The sequence below is a fragment of the Stegodyphus dumicola genome, chromosome 6, assembly GCF_044657685.1.
Source record: "Stegodyphus dumicola isolate Sdum_Otavi_A_Nest chromosome 6, ASM4465768v1".
NCBI lineage: Eukaryota > Metazoa > Arthropoda > Arachnida > Araneae > Eresidae > Stegodyphus > Stegodyphus dumicola.
Window position 1 is genome coordinate 164,879,292 of NC_140773.1, and position 27,801 is coordinate 164,907,092.

The following is a 27,801-nucleotide window of genomic DNA, read 5'->3' on the forward strand; positions in this document are numbered from 1 at the left end:
TTTTCAGATTTGAGAAAGAAGTAAATTATTACTATAAAAGTATTTTAATTGCTAATTTTTATATAATAAATGTCAACAAAGAATAGCATCTTTTCATTTATTAGCTATGCTATAAAATGCTTGAGAATATTTCTTTTCTTTTAAACTGCGTGATACCGAAAACATAGTGATTAAAATTGCGAAACAATTATTTATGGCATTCTAGCGATTAGATTTGCAAGTGGAATATAAATTAGTTTATTAATGAAAGAGTAATAAATTCATTTATACTAGACAATTATTTTTACTCTAAATGTGGAGTATTCCGGAAAGGAAATAATCCGTAAAATCTATGTAGACTTTTTGTTTTGTATTAACTGTATACTTTTTCTTATTGCGGATGGTAACAGAATAGAAAATTAAAAAACAGTTAAATTTGAATTGTAATCGGAATTAGAGAAAGCCGAATGCTGACGAAATTTATAATGAAAGTCGAATGCTGAAGAAATTTATAATGAGCAACAGCAGTCAGTGTAACATGAAATTTGAAAGATTATAATTTCGAGGGTTAAATACAACCTTTCGCTTCAGCTGCGGAAATGAAAATTAAGACATAAAAACATAAGCCTACGCAAAGATGCGTGAAGATTGTAATTACATTTGTAAAAACCTTGTTTTGTACTAATAAATTTTTTTAAGAAACTTTCCTTTCGCTTCTGATTTCAATTTCCTGCCAGAACGCAAATTTAATTCACATATATGCAAAATCTCAGTGAATTCGGCAATAGTATTTAAGTAGCAGAATTGAAAGTTAGAGGTAGAAAAGTTCGTTACAAGTAGAGCGGCTTATGCCGAGAACCCGCAAGCGAGATTATGTCGCGTGTTTTGCAAGTAACTGTGTAACTAAATATTTGTGCTAGCCACTTACTTTTAGATTATTTGATATTTTATACTCGGCTCTGCTGTGTGCAGCCGATAAATCTGATTTAGATTGAAGAATAAATCAGCTGTGTAGCTGAAATTTGATTCATCCGGATTGTACATGCTAATTTGTGTTTAAGTTACTTCGCCACAAGCAGTAGTTAATTTGTGAGTACCGAGTGTGTGCATGTTCGGTTTAGTTTACTTAAAATAAAAACCTTCATTGTTATTCTTCATTCTTGTTTTAACCTTCATTGGCAGTTATCTATTTTTCAAGACTTAGCGAGAATTCGCTATGTTCAGTAGGGTCTACATTTTATGATCCCTAATCGAGTAAGACTTTACACATTATAGAAAATAAAACCTCTGACGTCATCTATTGTCAGAAACAAAAAAAGAAAGCGGCTAGATAATAATTTCTTGAAAAACTGATGGTAAAAGAGGGATTTAATTTAGGATCATTTGAAGAAAAGTGTTTAAGTAGTAATGTCTCTTTTTTGAAGGATTAAGTAGTTGTGCAATCAACTAAAATCATGAACGTTCTATTGAAAGTGCTGATACTGAAATTTGTTAGGTCGCACAAATCGGACCACTGCTCAAGTCGTACCTTTTGAATATTAGACGTAATGCAATGCCAGCTGCGCCTCTTTTGGCAAAAAGAATTACTTCCTAGTCGCTCACAGGCAGTCGTTAATTGCGCTGGCTCGCTTCTGTACCTAGGCAGTCTCGACACCGGGGGATGACAATCTTGCTCGCGGCGCGTGCCTGCCGATCCCCCTTCTAACTTTTCGACTTCTGCCCTCGTGCCTCACAACGGAAACGTCAATTGCCCCTTTTTTGAGGTAAAGTGTAGACTGTCAGCACTCTTGTTGACAGGAAACCTCTTAACCAGCTCCTTTCTTCAGTCCACAATGGCTTCTTTCAGTTTCGTTAGAGAATGTTTATTTTATTCGTTCTTCTTAACGGCGATATGGAGGTATTCCGTAATTAAAACGCCTTGATCCTTGGTCCGGAGGGGGTTCCATAACCCCAAGAGAAGATCGTCTTATACGGTCGGAAAAGGGGGGATTGGCGAAGTCTTCCAACCTGTGAGAGGAGAAAGCATAATAATTCTGCATTTAGTCAGGCAGCTGGCTCACCAAAGACTATGGAGGAAGCATTTGTGAGTAGGAAGGTAATAACTCTGTACTCCGTTTGATGTAGTTGGCCCTCAGATTACGGGACCTAGCTCGCGTCGTTCTGGTAGGAGCATTTTGACGACCAGTCAAACTTCCAGACTTACAGTGTTCTCTCACTGTGCTCTTTGAGCGGCGGGAGTGGTGACTCCGGTTGCTCAGTGCAGCAGTGGCTGGAGAGATTTTTTTAAAGTCTGCCGTTCCGTGTCTGAGAAGGGCTGGAGCGGTAGCATGATTAGCATTCTGCTTACCGTTCGGGGACCTTTGACTGGACGACTCACCTCCTGTCGAATATGAAGGATTCTCAGTTGGGTACAGTCCCAACTGAGATACATAATTCGCAATGAGAACATAATTCGCAGATTTATGAATTGTTCTATAAAAGTTTTATCTGTAACAGCTGTGTAAATGAAAATATTTCGGTACGTGCTTTTAATGTCATAATGAAAGAGTTAGGGAATAATTTACGTTTTACTTTACTTAGGAAGACTACTGTAGAACATGTGTCAGTTCTTGCTCTCGAATAACCATCCTTGAGAAATTACTCCGATATACTACTAATTATATGCTGACTCAAAATATAAAGGCAATTACAGTTTACTGATGCATATCCACTTTGCTAGGATACAGACCTTGAAATTCTAATTACCTAATTTAATTGCGTTGAAATGATAGGGTTTGTTTAAAAAACATCATGTAAATAAAATTATTCATTTATTATTAGTTTTATTTACATGATATTTTGATTGGATTTCGTACATTTTTTTTTATTATAGAAAAAATATTATGGAAATAAAATCCTTACTTTGCCATTGTTTTGAAATCAATGGTATATTTCAAATTGCTATTTTAACTACAAATAAAATAAGTTTTATGAGTTTTCAATAAAGATTTTAAAATCTCAGTGCCTAATTCTTCGAATTCTTTCTCTAATATAGTGTGATAAGGTGTAATACGTTTGACATTTTTTTCCGTGTAGTGCTTAGCGGAATAAGATAGCGGAACATGTTTATAATACCATAGCACACCCCCTAGTCAACCATAATATTTCACATCGTATTCCCCTCTGTAATATTTGGGAAGAAGAAATCGAATAGAATGTGATTCAAGGCCTAAAATATCCAAGAGATGAGTACACGACGTATATGCTGGAGTTGACAAGAAAATTAAAAACACATCTTTGTGATCATTGTTGTAATTTATTGCATAAAGCAATTAATTGAGAAAAAGCCAGTTTTACGATAATTTTCCAATTTTAAACGTAGTACGATTTAAACTACTTGCAATGGTGGTATGACTTAGAATGCTGATTATCTAAGTTGTACTAAGTTGGTGTTCAAAATGTGATTAATTTTATCCGAGTAAACTTATGTAATTTTATTGTAATAAATATCAACAACGACAACAGAAGATACCAAGTATAATTTTTATGTTTTCATAGATCCTACGATTTGTTCCTATTTTTAATTGGGCACGACTTACGCATACTTAGCATATATAGTTATGTACCATTGCTGAATTTTCACCACATAATTCGCAGATTTATGAATTGTTCTATAAAAGTTTTATCTGTAACAGCTGTGTAAATGAAAATATTTCGGTACGTGCTTTTAATGTCATAATGAAAGAGTTAGGGAATAATTTGCGTTTTACTTTACTTAGGAAGACTACTGTAGAACATGTGTCAGTTCTTGCTCTCGAATAACCATCCTTGAGAAATTACTCCGATATACTACTAATTATATGCTGACTCAATATGAAGGCAATTACAGTTTACTGATGCATATCCACTTTGCTAGGATACAGACCTTGGAATTCTAATTACCTAATTTAATTGCGTTGAAATGATTAGGTTTGTTTAAAAAACATCATGTAAATAAAATTATTCATTTATTATTAGTTTCATTTACATGATATTTTGATTCGATTTCGTACATTTTTTTTTTACTATAGAAAAAATATTATGGAAATAAAATCCTTACTTTGCCATTGTTTTGAAATGAATGGTATATTTCAAATTGCTATTTTAACTACAAATAATATAAGTTTTATGAGTTTTCAATAAAGATTTTAAAATCTCAGTGCTTAATTCTTCGAATTCTTTCTCTAATATAGTGTGATAAGGTGTAATACGTTTGACATTTTTTTCTCAATCTTAGTATCTAAAAATTAGATAGATTTATTGTTTACACAGTTTCACATTTGGAAAAATAATTTACTGGATTTATGTTCCGAAAAAAAGCTATATTGTTAAGACATTCTTAAGATTTTAGAAGGAAGAAAACATGAAATTTCAACTATGTCTTAGGATTTAACACTCGTGCATTCCAATTGCTAGCTGAGTGTGCTACCACTGACACCTGCACTCACTGGAAAATGTAATAATTTCTCATAAAGCTGACATGTTAATCAAGATTGTTCCGATTTTCAAGATTATATAATAATAATCAAGATTATTCTGATGTATTAGAGGTAATGTTTTTTCATTTTGCATTTAATTAATTGTGAGGAAATGCTAAAAAGGATTACTGGAGTGTACTGCCATATCTTGGTACTGAAGCAGTATTTAAAAGTAACATTCCTTCTTTGAAACCACTCTTTTAGTTTTGTACATTTTACTAAAACTGAGAAAAGAAAGAATTGTAAGACTACTTGGTGCAATTTAGTTATTTTACAGACTCCGTTCTATTTACTAAAAGTAGGCTATTCTGAATACATAGGTAGCTGTATGTGTAGTGCAAGCTGTATTTGTCCTCTTAATGTCTAAGAATACGTTATGGATCATTTCAAATCTCCACAATTATTTGTACAACCAGCGAATTTCAACCACTGAAAGATTCCCAGAATAGATTATTTGTTTGATGATTTTTCTATAACATTAAATTATTATCGTAAAATTTTGAAAGTGTTAAATACTGGAGGGCTGTCCGTCCTATTTTAACTGCAATGTATGTTTTGTAATACTGCTATTTTATTTGGGATTTTAAAATTCAAGTTAAAGAAATATTTCTGAATATTTTTATTTAAAAAGAAAAAGCTGTGATTTTAAGTTATTTTCATGCAGAATTTTAATAAATTATTTGTTTTAGTTTAGAAATTCCTCGTACATAGCTGGTAAGCGTAATGATGATAACATGGGTTTGAATTTTCTTTGCCAATATAAACGTGCGTGTGGGAAGATCATATATTATTTCTAAAGTCTAGTTATAAATTTTGCTGCACATAACCATGTAATGGAAACTGAAATTGACCTTTAAGCCTAAGCATTAACAGCCGAGAAAGAATTTTTGATTGCATTGTCGTACTCAGAAAAGAATTCAAAACAACGGAATAATCGAAATTCAGGCAACAAAAATTAACATTAAAAGAGAATTTGAATTGAAAAGTTAATGGTGCTTTAATGTCCTGTAGTTTAACTGTATATTTACTTGAGATTATGCTTACCATAGTATCAACTTCAGCCCCTATATGGATCATCCACATGTATTTGGAGAAATATGAGCCGCAGATGATGATGTTAACCAGGATGCCAATTCTTAGTCCTGGTGCAGTCTGGATCTCATACGCATGAAAACTAAGATCTGCGGCTTCTAACGACATTTACGCTATTAAAAAGAAACTCTTAATTTTGTAAAAGTCAAGCTTTCGTGCATTTTTATTTTAATATTCTTTTAGTTTTCTGGAACAGAGTTTTTTCAAATGAAAAATAAAGATTAAGATTAATTCAAATAATAAACATAATTGTCCCAAATCGTTATGCAATTTTTGCCACAGTGAAGGAAAATAAAATTTAAGTATTTTTAAATAGCTCTCCAAGCGATAGTGGTAAGCGACTCTTACTGCCATTCTGAACGGCCTAATATAGCCGCCATGAGAGGTACTCTAAATATGCAGGAGCCAAAAGTCTTCTTGAGAAGTTGGTGTTAGGGCAAGAGGGGTCCATCGTCCTCCGGGATGCTCTCCATCAAACTTAGGGACACTAAGTTTGAAGTTACTTTTGTTTCTACGATACAATTAGGTCTTATAAACCCCAAAGTAAGTTAAGAATATCATAAATCGAAAGGTTCTGACATACCTAATTTGCAGAGCATCATTGCCTAGACTGCCTTGAAAGTACTCAGTGTACTTTAGGCAAGATATGCAGTACTGAACTTATATCAACTACTGAATGATAGTAACAACGTCACTGATTTATTCTCCTTTCAATAAAACTAGAAAGCTGCTAAAAAAATTTATAAAAATAATATGACTTCGCTTGTCTGACTGTAACATCAGAACAAATGCACATAATTCATCGTAGTTAGGAGTGGAAGATTGCGCTTGCCGTCGTCAGGAGCCATGAGCACTATATATGTGAGAGTAATGACTTTGTTCAGTTCTGCCACTGCGTTTGACGGAGAGCATCCCGGAGGACGAATCCGACAATGGACTCCTCTTGCCTTAACACCTGTCAAGAAGACTTTTGGCTCCTGCATATTAGAGTGCCTCCCATGGCGGACATACACTACACTATACTAGGCCCTTCAGAATGGCAGTCAGAGTCGCTTAACACTATCCCAGGTGGGCAGCTTAAGATGATTTAGTTGGTATTATGTTCTTCAGGAAAATGTTCTTTAGAGATTAAAAAAAGGAAATTTATTCAGAATTTTAGTTCATTATGATAAATCAGATAGTTTTCAAAATTAAATGAGAGATAAAATGAAAAAAAAAGTATATTAAATGTATGAAACACAGAGAAATTTATTGAAGCAAATATAGTTAAAAAGAAAAAAAAACTGATGTTGCTTTTATTTTATTATGAAATCAAAATATGTCCTTATTAAAACCGTTGAACAAATCTATTTAAGTTTCAGTTCCATTATGAGCTATTTCCAGAACACGGATAAATGCAAAACATCTGTGCTCTCAATAATTTTCGTGTAAACCTATCCCTTTTATTTGCATTTATTCCTGTCATCTGAGTGTTTGTAGCCGTATTTCCGAAAGTATTCAAATAAAAGATAAACAGTTTTATCCCACTCAAAATTATTAACTTTTCTGTTATGTTTAGGCATCTGTCTCGTTCTCACGGTCGTCACAACGCATTTTAAGCTTAAGTTATTGAATTTCGGGCAAGGGAAATCTAAGTACATTCAAGAGATTCATTCAGAGAGTAGGTTAATTTATTTTATACACGTCTATGCGGAAGGAAATTTGCATATATATCTAGTTAAGTGATATAGATGTTGTTTAATCGCTTCCACCACCTGTGTAACCTAATAATTAAAAAATGCTTAGGACTGGAAAGAAATTTACAATCATTTGTTAAGTTCAAGGAATTGCGTTTTAAATTGCACTGAGCAATAGTATTAAAATGATTACTCCGTTTTTGTTCGAAGATGAAATTAAACTCTAAAAATAATGCAGTTAATTCTACTTTTAAGCACAAAATTGCTTCTTAACAATTCTTACAAGTTTGATTACAAATATATACTCATGCTGTATTATTTCGTTTTGCAATTTTGAATACTTAGTGATCATTTTTTTATTACTTCCTTGTATGAAGTAAAGGGGGTTACAATCGTGAAACATTTCGGATATCATATTTCAGCGAAAATATCCATTTTAACCGCTTTCGAATACATTTGAACGACGCTTTTGCGTGATGTCTGTATGTACAGACAAGTAAAGTACTCTTTTCTAGAATAAAGAACAGATTGTAAAATGGATTTAAAATCGATTCAGAAGAGATTTGTTTCGTAACATCTGTACGTATGAATGTATGTATTTAGCATAACTCAAAAATAAGTAGCCTTGGAACGGTGAAAATTTGTATATGGGACTGCTATGCACCTCCCTTTTGCAATCGACCACACCATATATATATATATATATATATGATCAGTAAGGACATAATGTAAGACATTTAGAACTAATTTTTCGCAAGGACCAAATATTAAAATTCATAAGCAATAAATTTTAACCCCTGTCCCTGTGATGTTAGTTCTAATCCCTAAATTTGTAAAACTATTAAAATAGTATAAGCGTTAATAGCTGCTTATTTGATCATCATAATTACAAAAGAAATTTTTTTTTAACAAAATATAATCATGCCTAGTATTTTCGCGCATTAAGCTGCTGAAACATTATCAGTAAAGACATAATGTAAGAAATTTAGAACTAATTTTTCACAAAGACCAAAAACTGAACTTTATGTGAACATTATGTCTTTACTGATAATTTTTCAGCACGTTTAATGCGCGAAAATACTAGGCATGAGTATATTTTGTTTCTAAAAAAAAATTTTTGTAATTATTATACATATATATTAATTGCTATTAATTATATATATACTTATACATTATATATATATAAGAAATATATTCAGGGTGTCGATAATTAAACTTGAAGTTTGCGAGTGGTCTGTAGCAAAAACTGTACACTGGAATTGCATGAAAATTGGGTAATGGTAGAATGAAATGATGGGAATATTATCGAAGGAAAAAAAAACAATGAGTTTTAAAACTCACCCCTAGGTGGCGTACCATAGCTTTATTGAGAACATATAACTAATCTACAAAAGTTTACAAAACATGTTCGATATGATGTCCACGATTATCTGCTACCATCTGAAAGAGTAAAATCGCATGTTCGATTGTTGAAAGCAGCATGAACTGGGGAATGTTATGCGTATGGCATTCTATGCTTTCTTTAAGGTCGGAGAGAGATGTGATGGTATCACGGTAGACCATAGCCTTGAGGTATCCCCACAGCCAAAAGTCGCAAGGCTTCAAATCGGGGGATCTAAGAGCCCAAGTTGTAGGAAATTGCCGGCTGATGATTCTGTCTTCACCAGAATGTCGGCGAAGCACTTATTTCACACAACGGGCGATGTGTGGAGGAGCACTATCCTGCATAAACATTGTGGTTGCATCACATCGCCTTGCCTGAAGAGATAACGGATTGTAATAACGGATTGCTCTAATAATGAAGCGTATTGTTGACCGGTGACGGTGCATGTCACATGCCCTGCGGCGGAAACGCAGTAAAGCCGCACCAAACATTTACATGTGAAGAGTGATGGAATTTGTAGGAATTGATGTGGGTTTGTAGCAGCGCAAATACAGTGATTGTGCTTGTTAACCGCACCTACCATATGAAAGTGGGCCTCGTCGGTCGACAAAATGTTCCACAGCCATTCATCTTGGAGCTCAACTCGCGCAAGAAACCGCAACGCAAAAGTTTGCCGACTATTCAGATAGTAAGAGCTGATGCACTGGGGACATTTAATAGAGATAGAAGCGTAAAACCGTTTGAAGAGTTTTATGAACCGTGGAACAAGGTTGGTCAACAGATGCTGCAATACGCCGAAAACTAGTGCTGCCGATGGTTTGCGATCTGTCTTTCTCCACTTGCATCGCTACATCATCCACTACCTATAACACACTTTCGTCCCCTTCCTGGTTGAATCCCCATTGTTCCCGTGGCTTCAAATTTTCTAATCATGTTTGTTAGTCTTTGACTAGTAAGTGGATCTTTTCGTGACCGCTTAAAAGACCAATTAAGCAAAAAACATCTATTAATTACTTTAGAGCAAGATTATAAATCAATATCAGTCCTTTTCATAACTATGGAAAGAATAAAAGGAAGAAATCAACTTATCTGTCTATAGAAGTGGTACCAAGGCTGCATCTGAGGTCGTCGAAAACGCCTTCAGGTGAATAAGAGTTCTCCAGATGTTATAATTAGCTAGGCTCCCGGTTGAAGGAGACATCGAAGAAAATGTTTGGACTTCCAAACAAGGCGACTTAAAGTGTTATGCAGAAGCAGACTAAGCTCATTCACAGCGGTGAAACCATGAAAATAACCATTAGCAAGATTCGGCTAAGAGGTCTTATATCCAACACGTGGAACACGTTAATCGATGCTAAAGTCCTTAAGGCAGCAAGCTGTTCGAGGTAACATTCTTGGGGATGACAACTTTCTTTATAGTACATGGGAAGTAAGATTAACGCTCAACTGGCACAAACCCCGAGGCATAACGGACGGCCATGAAAGTCCTCAACAAAAGAGGTAAGAAGCACAGGGAGAACCATCTCTTTTATTAGTCCAGACAAAGTTGCCAGTTGGGGAGGAAAACCACTATCACCGTGACCCTTAAGAACTCTATTTTTTCCGAACTTAAAGGGAAACAAAGTCAGAAACGTAAGTGCAGTTTCCCCCTTCTTTGCATGTTTGCTGAAATAAAAAATGAAGATTTAATCTACCTTCGCCTCCAATTTCCTATTCATTATGGATCAAGACTTCTACGCCTTCTAATTTCTGCTAGTTATTGCTTCTGAGTTTTAATGTATTGCAAATATATATATACATTATATATATATATATATATATATATATATATAAATTGTAGAAAGCTCGCCTAAAAGTTACCAAGAGCTGCTGCTCCAAAAGATATATATATATATACTGTTTAGGAAATAAATTATTATATATATATATATATATATATATATATATATAAAGATCATACAATATATATATATATTATATTATGTATATATAAAGATCATACAACATTATATATGTATATATATATATATATATAATAAAATTAAATTCAGTTTTTCAAGGTCTGCTTTTTGCTATCAAAAATTACATTTAATGAAAAATGTAAGTAATTTTTAAGTCTTTTAATATTATTTATATTCCCCGAAATGGATAATAATTTTTAGTTTTACATTGTTTGAAATAATTTGTTTTTCTGAATTCAGAGAAATTTAAAGACTTTCGTAATTCCTTACAAAATGATTAATTTTTCGAAATACAGTAATGTTAAAAAACTTGGAATTTTCGGAGATGTGAAAGTTATGTAGTATTTATGAAAGAGTATGTTGTTTGCTTTGTTACTCTAAATACATTAGGCTTTTCAATTATTTTGAGCGGAAAACACAGGATTTTTAAAATTGTTTAACTCTGAAAGACTCTCGGAAAGAATTGCGATTTCATTTCAGCAATTTATGCAGGAAACACAATTATATAAATTAGTTGTTGTTAATTTTCAAGATACGACGTTATATATTACATGAAATCTAATTTTTAGAAATAGAAGTACCTTTTAAATTCCATCATCCAACTCAATAATTAAGCCGATATGTGAAGTCACGACAAACGAAGTTCGAAACAGTTCAGTAAGCGCATTTGGATAATTTTCTAAGAGGGATTTCAAGTAAAAATCATACTTTTCCTTTATTTATTTATTTAGACCAGTTCACATTACCGAATTCTAGTTAATCAAATATAATAGCCGTTTCATCAGCTCAGAGTAAATAGATTTTTCTCTTTCCCAATTATCTGCACTTTGTATTTATTTCCCAGGGAACATATTAATAATTCGACTTTTTCAGCTACATGTTACATTTCATGCGTTAGCAGAAGGAGCTGTGGGAAATAAAGTAATATCAACTTTTCGCGCAACGAAATAAATAACGCACTTGAAAAAGCGTTATACACATCTTTGTTGCTCAAATATTTAGAGAGCAATGGGAACAGTCTTTTCTCATTAGCGAAAGAGTAAGTTCTTTTCATCGTGACATGACGGGTGAAATAGGAACAAAGCATTTGTAAGAGGAATTTTTCTTATTTTGTTGTCTCCAAGATAGAGATCCGCTTTTGTTTAGTTTTCAGTATTCTTTTATATGCTTGTGAGAGATGTAAATAAATTCACTACTTAATTATTATTTATTCAGATATGTGCATCTATGTGTTGTTTAAGAAATAAATGAACGCAGAATTAATTGTTTGTACATTTCAAAGGTTTCTCATTTTGAATATCTTGAGGAATATCTCTGAAACATATAGTAAGTTGTTGCGCTCTTTTCTTTAAGGAATGAAATAAAGACATCATGTTTACAATATTTTACTGTTTCCATTCCGTTTGCGTTTAATTGCAGTATATTTCAACTGTGACTTGAGGGGTGGGGAGGGAAATAAACCCAGGTTTTATAGAAAGTGAATCGACAGCTTCTAAATTTGAGTTTCCAGATCCCCATATTCTAATGGATGACTACGTTATTCAAACTTTGATGACTGTAGGTACCATTGTTTTTCCACTGAGACGAGAAACATACATTCATGCTGATTTTCTTCATTATTTAATTTCTTTAAATATAATGCAGGGCTCTAATATTTGGTGGGAACAATTTGAAAAGTGAAATGCCATTTTATAATGGACGACGAAATTAATAGCACTTCTGTGCAAATTACCCCTTAGGGTTAAAAGTTTGACTGAGGTTAAAAGTTTGACTTTTAACTGTTCACAGTTAAAAGTTTGACTGCTCTACAAAAATTGACCGAGATATTTGACACTAAAGTTTGGGAATCATATTCAGGACCCGTATGCAAATTGAAGAGCGTAATGTTTGTATTTCTTCGTAACTAAAAATAAAATATTATTTAGAAAAATGTTTTTAATATTAAGAAATTTTATGATGAGCATTTGTATACAGATTATTCTTCAAAAGTATTGATAAGTGTTATTCTTTCAAAATGGAAATCTGGTTCACAGAATTTTGTTCAGTCGTGTTCCAGAAAACAACTGGCAGGCTTTAACATTGGCATGCAGCCAACTCGTATATTATTTGCATTAATAAAAAACGAAATGTAGTTTAATGAATTTTTATACAATTACCATATTGTTCCTTTGTGGTGATAAAATTTCATAAGAATATTACATAATATATTTTTAGAATCTGAGAAATTCTAAATTACTTGTGTGTTTTTTTTCGTACCAAAATTATAAATAAAGACCCTAATAAATCGGAAAAAATATAATTAAATGCATTTAAGCGGGAAGAAATCGAACTCGAATTATTCTAATTTATTTATTAACCGACCCTCAATGCAAATTTAAAATGACATCAAATATTGCAAATTTCAAAATTAAATATGTTAGTCAATTTTCCTCATTTGAATTGTCAGAACTTTTCATTTGATTTGTGAAGAATTGCTTCACCAGGAGTCAAACAACTTTTTATGATCGACTTTGACAATTCGTCGCTGAGCTGTACATGGTCTCCGCAATGAGTTGGTTGTTCAAAACCGCTAAGTCTGAGGACTTTTCCTTACCTTCTTTATTAGAGAATTATGATTTTGCAAGTAGTTTAACGCATTATACTTGTTCACTGCCACGCCTATCGAATTAATTTCTACCTTTTCATTGCCCTGCGTTGGCAACACGCTTTTGAGATTTGTCGTTCGTAGGATTCGGTCGCTAAAAGCGTAGCTGGCTTGTAACGGTTGTAATTATTATTTTATGCTTATCTGTACTTCTGAATTATTACTAAATGTTTACGTGTAAATGTTATATTATTAAATGTATTCAGTTTGGTTGAAATAGACCGAGAGTGGCTGAATTTATTAAGTATAATCAAAGTCGAAACTGCGTCATTCATGTCGGCGCCATTCTAATACGAGGTACGTAAACATCATTTGGAGGCACGCCGACGAGATCATATCATTCGTCAGGAGTTAAATACGTCAGGAGTTAAAATACAGATAAGTGATGATTTTTTAGTTCGATTTACATCTAAATTTGATTCTTGAAGTTTTATATCTATTTTGCATTGATTTTGATTTTGAACTTGAATACTTCGATTACTTATTATGGATCAAGCTACTGTCATTAGATTGCGTGGTAGGGCAAAAGCGGCCTTCACAAGGCTTCAGAATACTATTTCTTCCGATTTATCTAAAAATGAAGTAATTTTGCATCTGGAGCGCTTAGAGAGGATTTATTCAGATTTTGATAAATTTGATGCCCAATTACCAGAAGAACAGTCAGAAATTGAAGATTTTGAATCGAAGTATTTTAGTTTGAAACTTCAGTATCAAAATTTATTAGATGTATTAAATGCGGCTAATGTGCCAAATGTTACAGGAAATTCTAATATTAGTAACTTTAAGTTACCTAAGTTGAATATTCCTATTTTTTCGGGTAACTTTAATGACTGGGTGAATTTTAAAGATTTGTTTGTTGCAACAGTGCATAATACTTCTTTATCGAATATACAGAAATTTCAGTATTTAATCGGATCACTTGCTGATGAACCAGCTTCTATAATTAAACATATTCCGTTATCAAATAATTCTTATGAAGAAGCATGGGCAAAATTGCTCGCTAGGTACGATAAAAAGAAACAAATCATACAATCGTTAATTAAAACATTTATGGATCAAAAATGTATTTCACAGGTTGATAATGTTAATTTACGGCAATTAGCTGATACTTCCGATGAAGTTATCAGAGGTTTAAAAGCTCTTGGTGACAAAGCAACTTCTAGGGATCCATGGTTAATATTTATGTTGCTTCAAAATGTAGATTCAGAAACTCGAAAGTTATGGGCACAGAAAACAGCGGAAGATGATTTTCCTACATTGGAATCATTTTTTGAATTTTTAAATTTAAGGTGTTCTTCTCTCGAAATTATCATAAATAAAGAAGCGGAAGCTAAAGTTGTTGATAAAAATAGTAATGTTAGTTCTAAAACATTACAGAATTCTAAATTTAGTAATACTAAATGTTCGAAATGTAACGGACTTCATGCGTTATATAAATGCGTTAAATTTAAGAATTTGGATGTTACTGCTAGAAAGAACTTTGTGAAAAAACGAGCATTGTGTTTTTTATGTTTAAATTCACATCTAATCAAAAACTGTAATTCACAGTTAAAGTGTAATTTGTGTAATTCAAAAACACATAATAGTTTGTTGCATGAAGATATTAAAGCTAACAACGTACAGCTTTTAAAAGCGCCAAATGAAAACGAAAGCACTCCAGAGCGAATTTCGAATGAATCATGCGAGGGTCAAGGTCAGGTAGTTGTCAGTAATACGATTCAAAATTGCAACTCGGCGATTTTGCCTACAGTTCTCGCACTCGCATTTTCATCCAGTGGCGAAGCTATCGAAATTAAATTATTATTGGATTCCGGAAGTGAAAGTTCGTTTATTTCTGAACGAGCTGTTCGAAGATTAGGATTAAAAAGAAAAAATCAAAGGTTACTTTTGCGTGGAATTGGCGGAGTGCCAGCTTCCACAACTCGTGGTTTTGTTGATTTTAAGGTTCGGTCAAAATTAAATAATCAAGTAATTGATGTTAACGCATACATTTTGGATAGGTTAACTTTGCCATTGCCGGAACAAGTGATTAATGTAAAGCATATAGAATACATTAAATCTATTTATTCCGTTAGCGGATCCGAATTTTGCTCAACCGAAAGAAATTGATTTGATTTTAGGAGCTGATTATTTTTTCTCCGTTTTAAGATGTGGCCAAATATATGGTTCGAAAAATGAGCCTGTAGCTCAAAATACAATTTTCGGTTGGGTGATTGCTGGGAAGGTCGGAAATAATATGGAAGGCCCAAAAACAGCAAATGCACACTTCATAAAGTTAGAAGATAATATAAATATTGATTGCGAACTTAAGCGTTTCTGGGAAATGGAGGATATTGTCGATGTTGGGAAGAAGGAATTTCTGACACCTGAGGAACAATTTTGTGAATCACATTTTCAAAACACTCATGCTGTTAATTCAGATGGGCGATTTGTTGTAAAACTTCCATTTTATAAATCGCATTTGAAGTTGGGTGATTCAAAACCGGCAGCAATTTCTAGGTTGCGTTCCATGGAACGAAAATTCAAAGATAATCCGGAATTTGAAAAACAGTATAAAGATTTCATACGTGAATATGAACAGTTAGGACATATGACTGTGATTAATGATGATTTATCGAACAGATCGGATACAGAAAAGTTTTATCCTTCTCATCATGCGGTAATTAAACCTTCTAGCACAACGACAAAATTAAGAGTAGTTTTTGATGCATCCTGCAAATCTGAAAATGGTATATCATTGAATTCTCTTTTAGGGGTAGGTCCGTAATTACAAAGAGATATTTTTGAGATTTTGATTAATTGTCGATTTCCTAAAATTGTTTTCACAGCCGATGTGGAGAAGATGTATCGTCAGGTTATGGTAGCCCCTGAAGATCAGAATTACCAATTGATACTTTGGCGATACAATTCCAGTGATAAAATGCGCACGTACAAGTTGAAAACAGTTACTTATGGTCTTTCCTCTGCTTCATTTTTAGCAACTCGATGTCTGAAGCAGATAGCTTTAGAGTCTAAAGAGGAATCAGATGTATCTCGTATATTGCAAGAGGATATGTATATGGACGACTTATTGTCGGGTGCAAATACAGTTGATGATGCAGTATTTGTATGCAAGAAAATATCTTCAATTTTACATGCACGTGGTTTTGATTTGAGGAAGTGGAATTCAAATTCTGTAGAATTCTTAACTGAATTTAAGGAACATTGTTCATTGAATTCTGATTTTGAGATATCTCCTAATTCGAATTCGAAAGTCTTAGGAGTTTTTTGGAATTCAACTACTGATACCTTCAGTTTTAAAGCTACACTGCACATCAACGCACCTATAACAAAATGACGCATATTAGCAGAATCTGCTCGCATTTTCGATCCTTTAGGTCTCTTATCTCCTTGCACTATATTGATTAAAATATTCTATCAAAAACTATGGTTAGTTAAAGGCGACTGGGATTCAGTTGTTCCCCAGCATATCTCAGATGATTGGTTTAAATTTCAAGAGACATTCAGTCAAATCAATAATTGTGAAATTCCGAGATGTGTCATACTTACAACGGACAGTGTTATCCAACTACATGGATTTTCTGATGCATCTTCGCAGGCTTATGCAGCAGCCATTTACTGTCGCCAAAGGTGCAATGGTACGGTTAAGGTTAATCTTTTGGTATCAAAGACTAAGGCAAGTATCCATTCCTCGATTAGAACTCTGTGCTGCGTATTTGTTGACCAGATTAATGCGATCTCTATTGAACATTTTAAAGAAGTTTGATTTTGAAATCTTTGCGTGGACGGATTCCAAGGTGGTTCTGTCTTGGCTATCAGCTCATCCACGTAAGTGGAAAACTTTTGTGGCAAACAGAACATCTCAAATCATAGAAGTGATACCTATTAAACATTGGAATCATGTTCCCTCTAAACAGAATCCTGCAGACATTGCTTCTCGTGGTATTGAACCTCAACTCCTACCAAATTGTACTTTGTGGTGGAATGGTCCACCGTGGTTGCGTCAGGAAGAGGAAAAATGGCCTGAATATGAATTAAAATCTGAAGATGATGCTGAAGTAAAGGCCGAACAAAGATCTGATCCTATTTTTATTTCTCATATACGTGAATCGAATGATTTATTAGTTAATTTGTTCGAGCATTATTCTTCGCGTTGTAAAATTGTTCGTACTCTGGCTTACTGCCAAAGATTTATTACTAATTGCAAGAAGCATCATGTTACTCAGAACATTTCACGTAGTGGCATTAACTCCAGCTACCTTATGCCGCTAACATTTCTAGAGATTCGAGTAGCAGAAAATTTCATTATTCGTTGGATTCAGAATCATCATTTCAAAGATGATTTACAATGTATTAAAGAAGAGAAACCTTTACCCAAGAAGAGCCAACTACGTTCTTTGTATCCATTCGTAGATAAAGATGGTCTCTTACGGGTGGGAGGACGTCTTCGAAATTCATCTTTAGCATTTAACATCCAACATCCTGTCATACTTCCTTCTCGACATAAATTTAGCGAATTACTAGTGAAAGAACTTCATATTACTTACGTTCATGCTGGTCCTTCTTTATTATCACACCTCATCAGACAATCTTACTGGATAATTGGAGGAAAGAAACTGATACGCAGTTGTGTCAACCATTGCTTAATATGTCATCGATTTAAAGCTGCTTCAAATCCGCAATTGATGGGTGACTTACCTGAACATCGTGTGACTTTGGAACGACCTTTTTACGCATCTGGTGTGGATTACGCTGGTCCTATTACCATGAAATTTAATAAGGGTCGTGGCTCTAAAACAACGAAAGGCTATATAGCTCTGTTTGTTTGCTTGTCGACTAAAGCTGTGCATATAGAAGCAGTCAGTGACCTGACGACAGACTCGTTTATCGCTGCACTTAGACGTTTCATTTCACGTCGCGGTGCACCACGGCACATTTACAGTGACAACGGTACCAATTTTGTGGGAGCATGCCGAAAACTACAAGAACTAAATCAGATTTGGTCTTCCTTGTATGCAACGGAATCGGTTTCCCGAGAACTAACTAAGTCATCTATTGAATGGCATTTTATACCGCCTGCTTCGCCCCACTTCGGAGGAATATGGGAACCCGGCATTCGCTCAGCGAAATTTCATCTGAGAAGAGTATTGAAAGAGACTCTTTTAACCTACGAAGAGTTGTCAACACTACTTACCCAGATCGAGGCTATTTTGAATTCACGTCCACTTACGTGAACGATACTGATATTGACTGTATTAATGTTTTAACCCCTTCTCATTTCATTACAGGTGATACTTTAACTTCCTTTCCAGAGAGCCATCAGACTTTACGCACAAGGAGTTCTAGGTGAGAACTTGTACAGAATCTACGTCTGGGATTCTGGAAGCGATGGAAAAAGGAATACTTGACTTCGCTTCAGCAGAGATCCAAGTGGCAGTACAACAGACCCAATCTAAAAATCGACACGGTGGTTCTTATCATCGAAGATGGATCTCCACCGCTAGCTTGGCCTATTGGACGGATCATCGATGTCCATCCGGGCAAGGACGGCTTAGCTCGCGTAGCCACTGTCAAAACTAAAACTGGTGTTTTCAAAAGAGGAATTAATAAACTTTCACCGTTACCTGTGTATCAGGACTAAACCTGATAGGGTGGGAGTATGTTCACTGCCACGCCTATCGAATTAATTTCTACCTTTTCATTGCCCTGCGTTGGCAACACGCTTTTGAGATTTGCCGTTCGTAGGATTCGGTCGCTAAAAGCGTAGCTGGCTTGTAACGGTTGTAATTATTATTTTATGCTTATCTGTACTTCTGAATTATTACTAAATGTTTACGTGTGAATGTTATATTATTAAATGTATTCAGTTTGGTTGAAATAGACCGAGAGTGGCTGAATTTATTAAGTATAATCAAAGTCGAAACTGCGTCATTTATGTCGGCGCCATTCTAATACGAGGTACGTAAACAATACTACATTTTTCTAGTTTATGTACGAGTATATTTTGTATTAAGAATACTGTTGGCAGGCCGAACACTGAAGTCATATATATTACCTATATACTCACTTAACGTAACGCTTTTATTCTTCGTTCTTTGAGTCATATTTATTGCGAAAAATGGAGCAAATAAAAATTACCAGTAAAGATTAAAATTTAGCTAGTTAAAAGTGACGAAAATGTTTGACATAACCAAAGGTTAAAGGAGAATTCGAAATTCTAAAAATATGCATAATAACTGCAGCTATAAACTGCATAGCAAATTCTGAAAAATGAAAAAAATTAAAAATAATCATTCTTTACTTCCTTGTGCAAACTAAAGGACGTATTGTAATCACGAGAAATTACGGGTATCATGTTTCAAAGAAAGTATCTACTTTTACCACTCTCGAATGCATTTGAACGACATTTTTGCTTGATATCTGTAGGTATGGGAGAATAAAAGACTCTTTTTTTTTCAAAAAAGGTTTGTAAAATGGATTAAAAATGGATTCAGAAGAGATTTCTTTTCCCTGTCGTCTATACGTACATACGTAAGTATCTCGCGTATCTCAAGAATGAGTAGTCGTGGAATGTTGAAATTTTGTGTATTGCACTGCTATAACATCTAGTTGTGCACTCTCTTTCTGGTGAGAATTGACCGCAAACACTTTGTTACACGGCTCGGCGAGTTCAGTTTTTATGCTTATATGTTAGCAAATTGTGTAGTTTTTGCTTTAAAAGTGATTGAATTATGTTCCCATTAAGGGTTTTATGCCTTTAGTTGTTCTGCATGCAATTGGTATAGAATTATCAACAATTTAAAAATTTAAATGGCACTAGGCCTAACGAGGTCGCCATTTGTTTACATATGAAACTCTTAGTAGAATAATGAATTAAGTCATTTGGTGCACCAACGTAAATGTCTTTTTGCCTAGTGGGACCAAATGTTAATATAGTCAGACCAAAAGTTAACCTTGAATTTTCTCTTCGTGCAGCTGGCCGAATTGCTTATTTTTGGGCAGAAATTCGAATCTTAATTGTAAAAATTGTTTTTAGAAGTATTTATAAGTTAACTGAAACCATATTTCATGTTTACTTCAGAAGCAAAGAATATTGTATACTTGATTTTTGTAAAAGTTAGGACTTATCTAGATTCGAATACCACCCAGACGGAAAGTCTTTTGTGAGTCTGACTACCGAATAGAGGGGCTCTGGTTCCCGGAGAAGGCATGGATGTAAATTGTCTGTCCCTGCATAGGAGATAGCGGTGGCCGTCCGTTAGGTGCGTCCATAATAAAATGATCACCGTTTCTGGTCTTAGTATTGTTAAAAGCCTAAAAGATGGCTAAAGCCCGCCATAAAAAAATATAGATTCGAATTCTGTTTTTTTTTTTCGGGGGGGGGGGGGAATGATTACTATACCGAAGTCGGAAACCAACTTCTGGGAATTTCTTCTTACACATTAGACGTCAGCAAATTTTTTTTTCTTCAGTCTCATTATGTTCAGATTACTAATAGAGTATACTGTTCTAACTACTTGCACATTTACACTGTCATAGCACGGTAATTTAGAATTTCATTAAATAATGGCGGATTTAATCAGAGAGATTTCTAAAACGAAAAATTCTCCACTTTCAATTTCCCATTGAGTTTTTAGAAGCAGCAGCAAAAACAGAGTTTAAGAAAGTAGTGAGCATGTTTTATGCTTTAACGAAAAATAACTTTTGTTAATTATAATTTTCGTAAATATTAATTTAAATTAATTAGCATCCCTTGTTATTTTCACTTAATGTGCACTTCATATCTATGTTTCTAAAACTTTCTTTTTATTTTTAACGAAGGAAACAAATGTGTTAAACTAACGAATAAATTACTTATAGCTTTTAACATTTAAGAAGGTATATTTATCGTCATTACCAGAATCGATGAGAGTTACTAAACCAATCTAAAACTCATATTATTAAACTGATTACCAGACTCGACGGGAGTTAGTCAGTCAATCTAAAACGCCAAGTGTATTAATAAACTGTGATCATATAAGTAATATTTTAATTTAGAAATAAATTGAGATTGACCTGATAAGTAATCCTTCCATTAACAAACGAATAATAGAACAATCTGACTTCTCGGCATTAAGGATTTAAAAGAACAGGCAACACTTCAAAGAAAAAAGTTTAGATTATACATCATTTTCTTTAAAATTCCAACCACATTTGCGTTTTTTTAAGTTGCTGACTAGACTACGCTTCGAATGCATAAATGAATTAAATTTAAGGAATTATTTGATGCATTGTCAAAATTCTTTGAGGCAAATATATGGTGGAAATGAAATAGCTTTGATAGAAATGAAAAGAGTAATAGCGTAACCTGGCTTACGAAAATGCCTTCCGTTCGAAGAGTGATTAAGACATCTGCATATTGAGATGTTGACGCCTGTTCGATCCCATGCGAACGGGTTGGCTGTATGGCTGGGTTCGCAGTTTTCTCCATGTGTAACGAGAATACGAGCTAGGTTCCCTTAGGAAGTTTTCCATGCAGCCAACCATGTCCTTAGACAGACAGCCCTCGTGAGCTGTAACCATATTCAGTATCGAATGCTAACTGAAAAATGGGTAATATTATATGGTTGAGCAATTAATCCAGTTTGCAATTATGTGGGAAAAATAACGCAGTAAGCAGAAGATTGGCGTCTATAGATTGTGAGGTATATTATTTTTAGAAATAATTATTTTAATTTGTTAGCCCTTTCTCTCCTTTCTGATATTCTTCGCTTTTCCTTGCAACATTGTATATGAGTTAGGGTGAACTAGAGTATACTTAAAACTGAAGTAGCGAAGACGTTAGTCAGAGCATGTTTTCCTTATTGAATGCGGACTTTGTTACTTTTACCAGCTGTTTTAATTTTGAATCTGGGATTCGCATTCTTGCCTCCAAAGTTAATATCACGCCGATGTAGGTTTCTGAGTCAACTTACTAGTTTAAGGTTTGTTACTATTATCTTTTAAGTTCCTCACTACAAGTTGCTGGTGGAATTGTAAATGCCGTGTCGTCTGTAAATATTTGAGTTCAATAAAAGGTATTTTATATCCTTTCGCTGTTATATTCATCTTCTAGTTTTAGCGATAAGTCGCTACCCAAACTCTAACATAGGTTTAGTAGAAGTGTATGCTTGCCAAGAGACTCTACGTTACAAAATGACTAAAGCAAGTCCGACTGTTTAAAATTACTGGAAAATAAGGGGCAACATTAAATTCTGAAGATTTTGAATAAAAGTTTTTTTACGTAGTTTCGAATTTTACATAGACGTGTTTCGCTTCAAACGAGACCTAACTCTATTTTCTTACATTAAAACAGTAACAAACTGTGTAACAAAAGAAGGAGAATTCCTATTTCTTTCGCAAGTTTGGTGAAAGTAATACTGTCAGTTAAAAACCGCACAGTATTGGTAAAATATAGTTTTCTGATACTTGTAAAAATACCACGAAAATGCTTCAAATTAAGTAAGATTAAGATACAAAGTTTTTCAGTTTTTAGCAGATATAATAAGAAAAAACGGAACTTTCTAAACTTCAACACAAACTGTTTGCAAGAGAATACTTTTCAACAGCAGTGATTTACCTGCCAAAGAAATTCCTTTCGCTTTATTTAGCAGGAAAGATTTGTTCCGCACAAAAAAGTAGATTCGGCTTCATCTAAGAAATATCCTCTCGTATAAATTACGATCCGAAAGAAAAGAGAATCCGAAGTAAAGAAAAAGGTTTTAATTTGAAATCCAGTACTTTCTGTCACTCAGATTCGAGGAGCTTTCAGGAGAGCAAAAAGAGCGGTAACATCTTAGATGTTTAAATAATAAGAAAAGTAAAAGTAAATAATTCAGACAAAAGCTGTATAAGAACTGGATAGGGAATGGGAAATGAGTTTTTCTTCAGTTAGGTTTCGAAGCTGTGTGAGTTGGTGTTGAGTATTCTTAGCAGAAAACATTTTTCTTTCTTTGTAAACAGCCGGCGTTTAAGGAAAACACCGTGTTTTCTTTATTGCAAGAAAGAGAGCAAATTCTAAGATGCGTGTTTGTTTTAATATAAAAGAAAACAGGGAAGGTTTAAAGGTATTAGCAAACATAGAAAAGAGAGGGGAAATGAAATTCTTTTCAGAGTTATTAAATTATTAAAACTGTGAGAGACAATTAAGAACTTTGCAGAAGAAAATAATTTTTGTATTTTTATTATGCTTACGATTTTCCATTCTTGTACCCTCTATGAATTAATTCTATGAAATCTGTAATATGTTCAAACAGTTTTGGAAATATTCAGAAATGTATTTTTTAAATGGTGCATTCGTAGGAAAAAATATAAATTAAATCACGAATCTTTAGATACCTGCTTAGTTTATAAATGCCTAATCCACCACTGATCAAGATCATAAGACCAATTTTTGATTCGTAGTTTGACCTGGAGTCAAATCTCACTGAGTAGTCTTGCTGTATCTGAGCTTTGGTAATTTATGCTACTTATGAGTTATTTTCTTCTAAAACGACTTCACCGAAAATGCCTTTTCCTTAGGAAGACGGCCTTGGTGTGCTTTATCATACTCAAATAATTCAAATCTTTGGAAACATTCTAAGAATATGAATCTTTAAATCTAGCGATTGATCAGCGGAAATTTGTCGATGTTTTTTCTATGTTAAAAGAAAGTCCTAACTTGTTGTTGTTGTTATCTCGTCCAAATCTTAGTGCAGAATGGTCAAAGCCCTAGTGACGTTGACGATCCTCGAAGAATATAGGAGCTGGCACTCCAGGAAGACAAAATCAATGCACCCACCATGGAAACAAAGCTTGCCAGAGCCCTCAGAAGGTTGGGCTTCTACCTGTTTGTCTGAGAAAGGTATTTTATTTCTCTTCTACTACCGGTTCAGTGGAACTGGTAGTAGAAGGGAAATAAAATACTGCGGTTACCGGAGACGTTACTGGCTTCAGTAAAAACCCAGGTTACTGGAGACTTTCCCCTATCCGCCACCTTTAACTTGATGTTTCTCAAAATTAAACTACTGTTAAACTCTTCAATGTGTTTTACTGGAAGCATCAGTTCTGCGGATTCATAACTGTGATATAGCTCCGCTGATATACTTATTAGTGCCTTCTGCCCATGAAAGACACTAATTGTTTAGAATTCTCTTTCATTGGATGTGTAATTGATATCATTCATCATTCCTATACTAATCCGTTTACCTGATACCATAAAATGGCTGAAACTGTATTCTCTAAGACGATTCTAGGAGGCATGAACCATAACTATAGGTTGTCTCTTGTGTTAAAATTTTATAATTGCAGTTGTTTTCCTCATGCGTAACGTAAAGCTCATACAAAAGACACCCCTTAATTAGGAAGATAGTTTCTTAATCATCTGGATAATCTTTGACAATGGGCAGTTATAGTAATTTAGTTATACATAAATCTAAGGTATTATGATCTTCCGAAATATATCACGCTGTAAATATGCATATACATTCTGTGTCGCTAAAACGCAATTCAAATCAAAATATAAAGAAATTTCTCTTACCTGTCAGACGCATTCTCGCCTTTTATCATTTTTTCTATATTTTATTGACGACACAATTAAATACATTTACAAACAAAGAGAAGCACATATAAACCTTAGTTAGTGTTTTGCGTTCGTGGTAATATTATATGGTTAAAAACTGTATTTATCTTTCTCGGTTATCAAGGTTCTGCACTAGTCCAAAAATTCAAGCGCACACAGCGCCATCTGGTGCAATACAGTTTCTACTGACTGCTCCCCGAATGACCAGGGGTTCATTCAAACATTTACATTAATACAAATTTAACAAAGAAACTCTTATAATGTAAAGTTCAATCAATTCACATATTAGAGAAACTACACTTATTTACTATATAAACAAATCATTCATCTTTAAACAATTTGTTAAGTTAACTGCAATAAAGTATAATATAAAGATAATAAGCTCGCAACTTAACACCAGTACATACATTAGAACTTTCATCACATATCTAGAATAGTCCTGTAACAATAATACAGATTAAAAAACATATAATAAACAATTAAATTTATTCACTGATCTCAAGATTATAAAAAAGCTTCACAGGTCTTTTAATAACTGATGTACCTGTTTGATTTCACAAGACCTTACTTTTATTTCTGGCAGGAAATACTGTTACAACTCTTCCTAATTTCCAAAAATGTCTAGGTAGCTTCTCATCACGAATTAATACAATGTCATTAACTTTCAATTCAGTAATTTTACCTGAAGGTTTAACACAATGAACAGATCTCAGCATTAATATGTATTCATTTTTCCATTTATTCCAAAACATACTTACCAATCTTTCTCGATAAATAAATCTTTTAATTAGCATTTTCCTATTAACTAAATTAGAATCAAAATGAAGCCTGGCAGGAGGCAAACTATTTACTCTGCACCCCAATAGCATATGAGCTGGAGTTAGAGGCATAGGTTCCTGTAATTCAGAATAAACATAAGTTAAAGGACGAGAGTTAAGAACACCTTCAATTTGAATAATTTAGAGTTTCTAACTCGTCTCGAGATAAAGTAGTTTTTCTTAGAATTTTTCGTTAAGCAAGTTTTACAGATTTAATTAGTCTTTCATAGAAGCCACCCCACCACGCAGCTTTCTCAGCGATGTAGCACCACTGGATTTTGTGGGAGGTGTAAAAGTCTTTTACTGTTGGATGACTAATGACAGTCCACAAATTTTTAAGTTCAAGCTTTGATCGTTTGAAAGTTTTAGCATTGTCCGTCAAAACCTGAGAACATTGACCTCAACGAGCAATGAATCGTCGAAAAGCAAGAAATGTTTCTGTGGTCATGCTGCCAACAAACTCTAAATGAAGAGCTCGCGTTACTCCACAAGTAAACAACACGATGTAGTTTTTCTCATCACTGTCTTTGGTATAAAGTGGTCCACCGAAATCTATAGCTACTACAGAAAAATGAGGTAATTCTTCTGTTCTGTTTACTGATAAAGAAGCAGTAACTTGCACACCAGAAGAAGAATTAAACCGTTTACACAGAATACATTTTCTTAAGATATTTTTAACAGTTTTTCTTCTTTTAATGTTAAATTTAAGGTTGTATATAAATCGTAGTATCCAACTTGTAACACGATATAATTTTCTTAAACTACTATATCTATTCAAATCCATTAAATGTGTCAAATTCGATTGCACTTCGCACACAAAAGACGATACTTCTTCCAGTTTACTACTTTTTTCGCAATATACTTCTGGAGAAATCTCTAGGCGAATTTCATAATTAGAGCCTTTTGGCCAATCCCTTTTCTTCAACCGAAGCCATTCTGGATCTTGCATTCAAATCGAAATGGACATAAACGTTTCCACGGTAGCTCCTCGAGATAAGAAATCTGCAGGATTATTCTGCCCACTACAATGATTCCAATCAGCAGGATCAGTTCTAGACTGGATTTCGGATACACGGTTCGATACAAAATGTTTCCATTTTGAAACTTTCCCTTTAATCCAATGAAGAGCGGTTAAGGAATCTGTCCACATATATACCCTGGACACAGGAAATTTAAAATTTGTTTTTAAATATTGGAAAAGTCTAGAAGCAATAACAGCTCCCATAGGTTCAAGCTTCAGTAATGTCAACCTTTTAAGCGATGCGATTCTAGATTCCGCAGTGATAAAACTTGTATAAATACTATCGTCACTTGACACGTAACGGAAGTACGCAACTGCTCCGAAAGCTTTCGGAGAAGCGTCAGAAAATATGTGTAGTTCTAATTCTTTCACCATCTTCCATGGTATGGAGAAATATTTTCTTTCAACAGATAAATCTGAGAGCACCAATTATCCCATAGTTGATAGCTCATCATCCCATCCTAAACCATGTTCCCATATTTCTTGCATTAATAATTTTATGACAACAATAAAAGGTTATGCAATTCCCATAGGATCAAATAACTTCGAAGCTGTCTTAAGTACACTACGTTTTGAATTCTTCTTATCACAGATCATGTCCAGTAGAGGTTTTGCATCTAACTTAAAAGTATCTTCTTCGGTATTCCATATTCTACCTAAAACCTTCAAAGGGCGTTCTTTAGTTTCAGTCACATCAGACAAACCTCGTTCACTCCATAAATTTCTCAACTGATCCGAATTAGTATTAAATTTTCTTAAATTCATGTTCGTATCTTTAAGGATTTTTACAGCTCTCTGTGAAAGTTCTAAAGTTTTCTCTATTGTATTTGCTCCGTAAAAAAGATCATCTACATAAAGTGCCGAGTCAAGCATTTCACAAGTTTCGCTTTGTTCAAGTTTATATTTTCTTATGTGGTATTTAATAGTCGCAGCAAGGATAAATGGGCTTGTTGTCACTCCAAAGGGAACGCGAGTCATTCGTAAAATCTTGTAAGTTTTTGAATCACTTTCATCTGGAAACCAGAAAAACGTAAATAGTCTCTATGCTCTTCCGCTATTCCTATGGTCAAAAATGCTCCCTGAATATCACAGCTGAATGCATATTCATATTCGCGAAATCGCAAGATTACATCCAAAATTCTGGGATTCAAC

The 27,801-nt window shown here is 34.0% G+C and overlaps 1 protein-coding gene across 3 annotated transcripts in view; it reads left to right on the plus strand.

Moving 5' to 3' along the window:
• LOC118181872 (N-acetylglucosamine transporter UNC93A-like) overlaps positions 1–27,801 on the plus strand; it is a 214,623-nt gene that overhangs the window by 148,213 nt on the left and 38,609 nt on the right. The window contains exon 5 of one of the 3 annotated variants that reach the window (XM_085819135.1): positions 18,521–19,110. The exons of the other annotated variants lie outside the window; for them this stretch is intronic. Coding sequence (XP_085675261.1) covers positions 18,521–18,582 — 62 coding nt within the window. The 3' untranslated portion in view covers positions 18,583–19,110. Of the gene's footprint in view, positions 1–18,520; positions 19,111–27,801 lie in introns of those variants that run through there. 3 annotated transcript variants of the gene reach the window in all.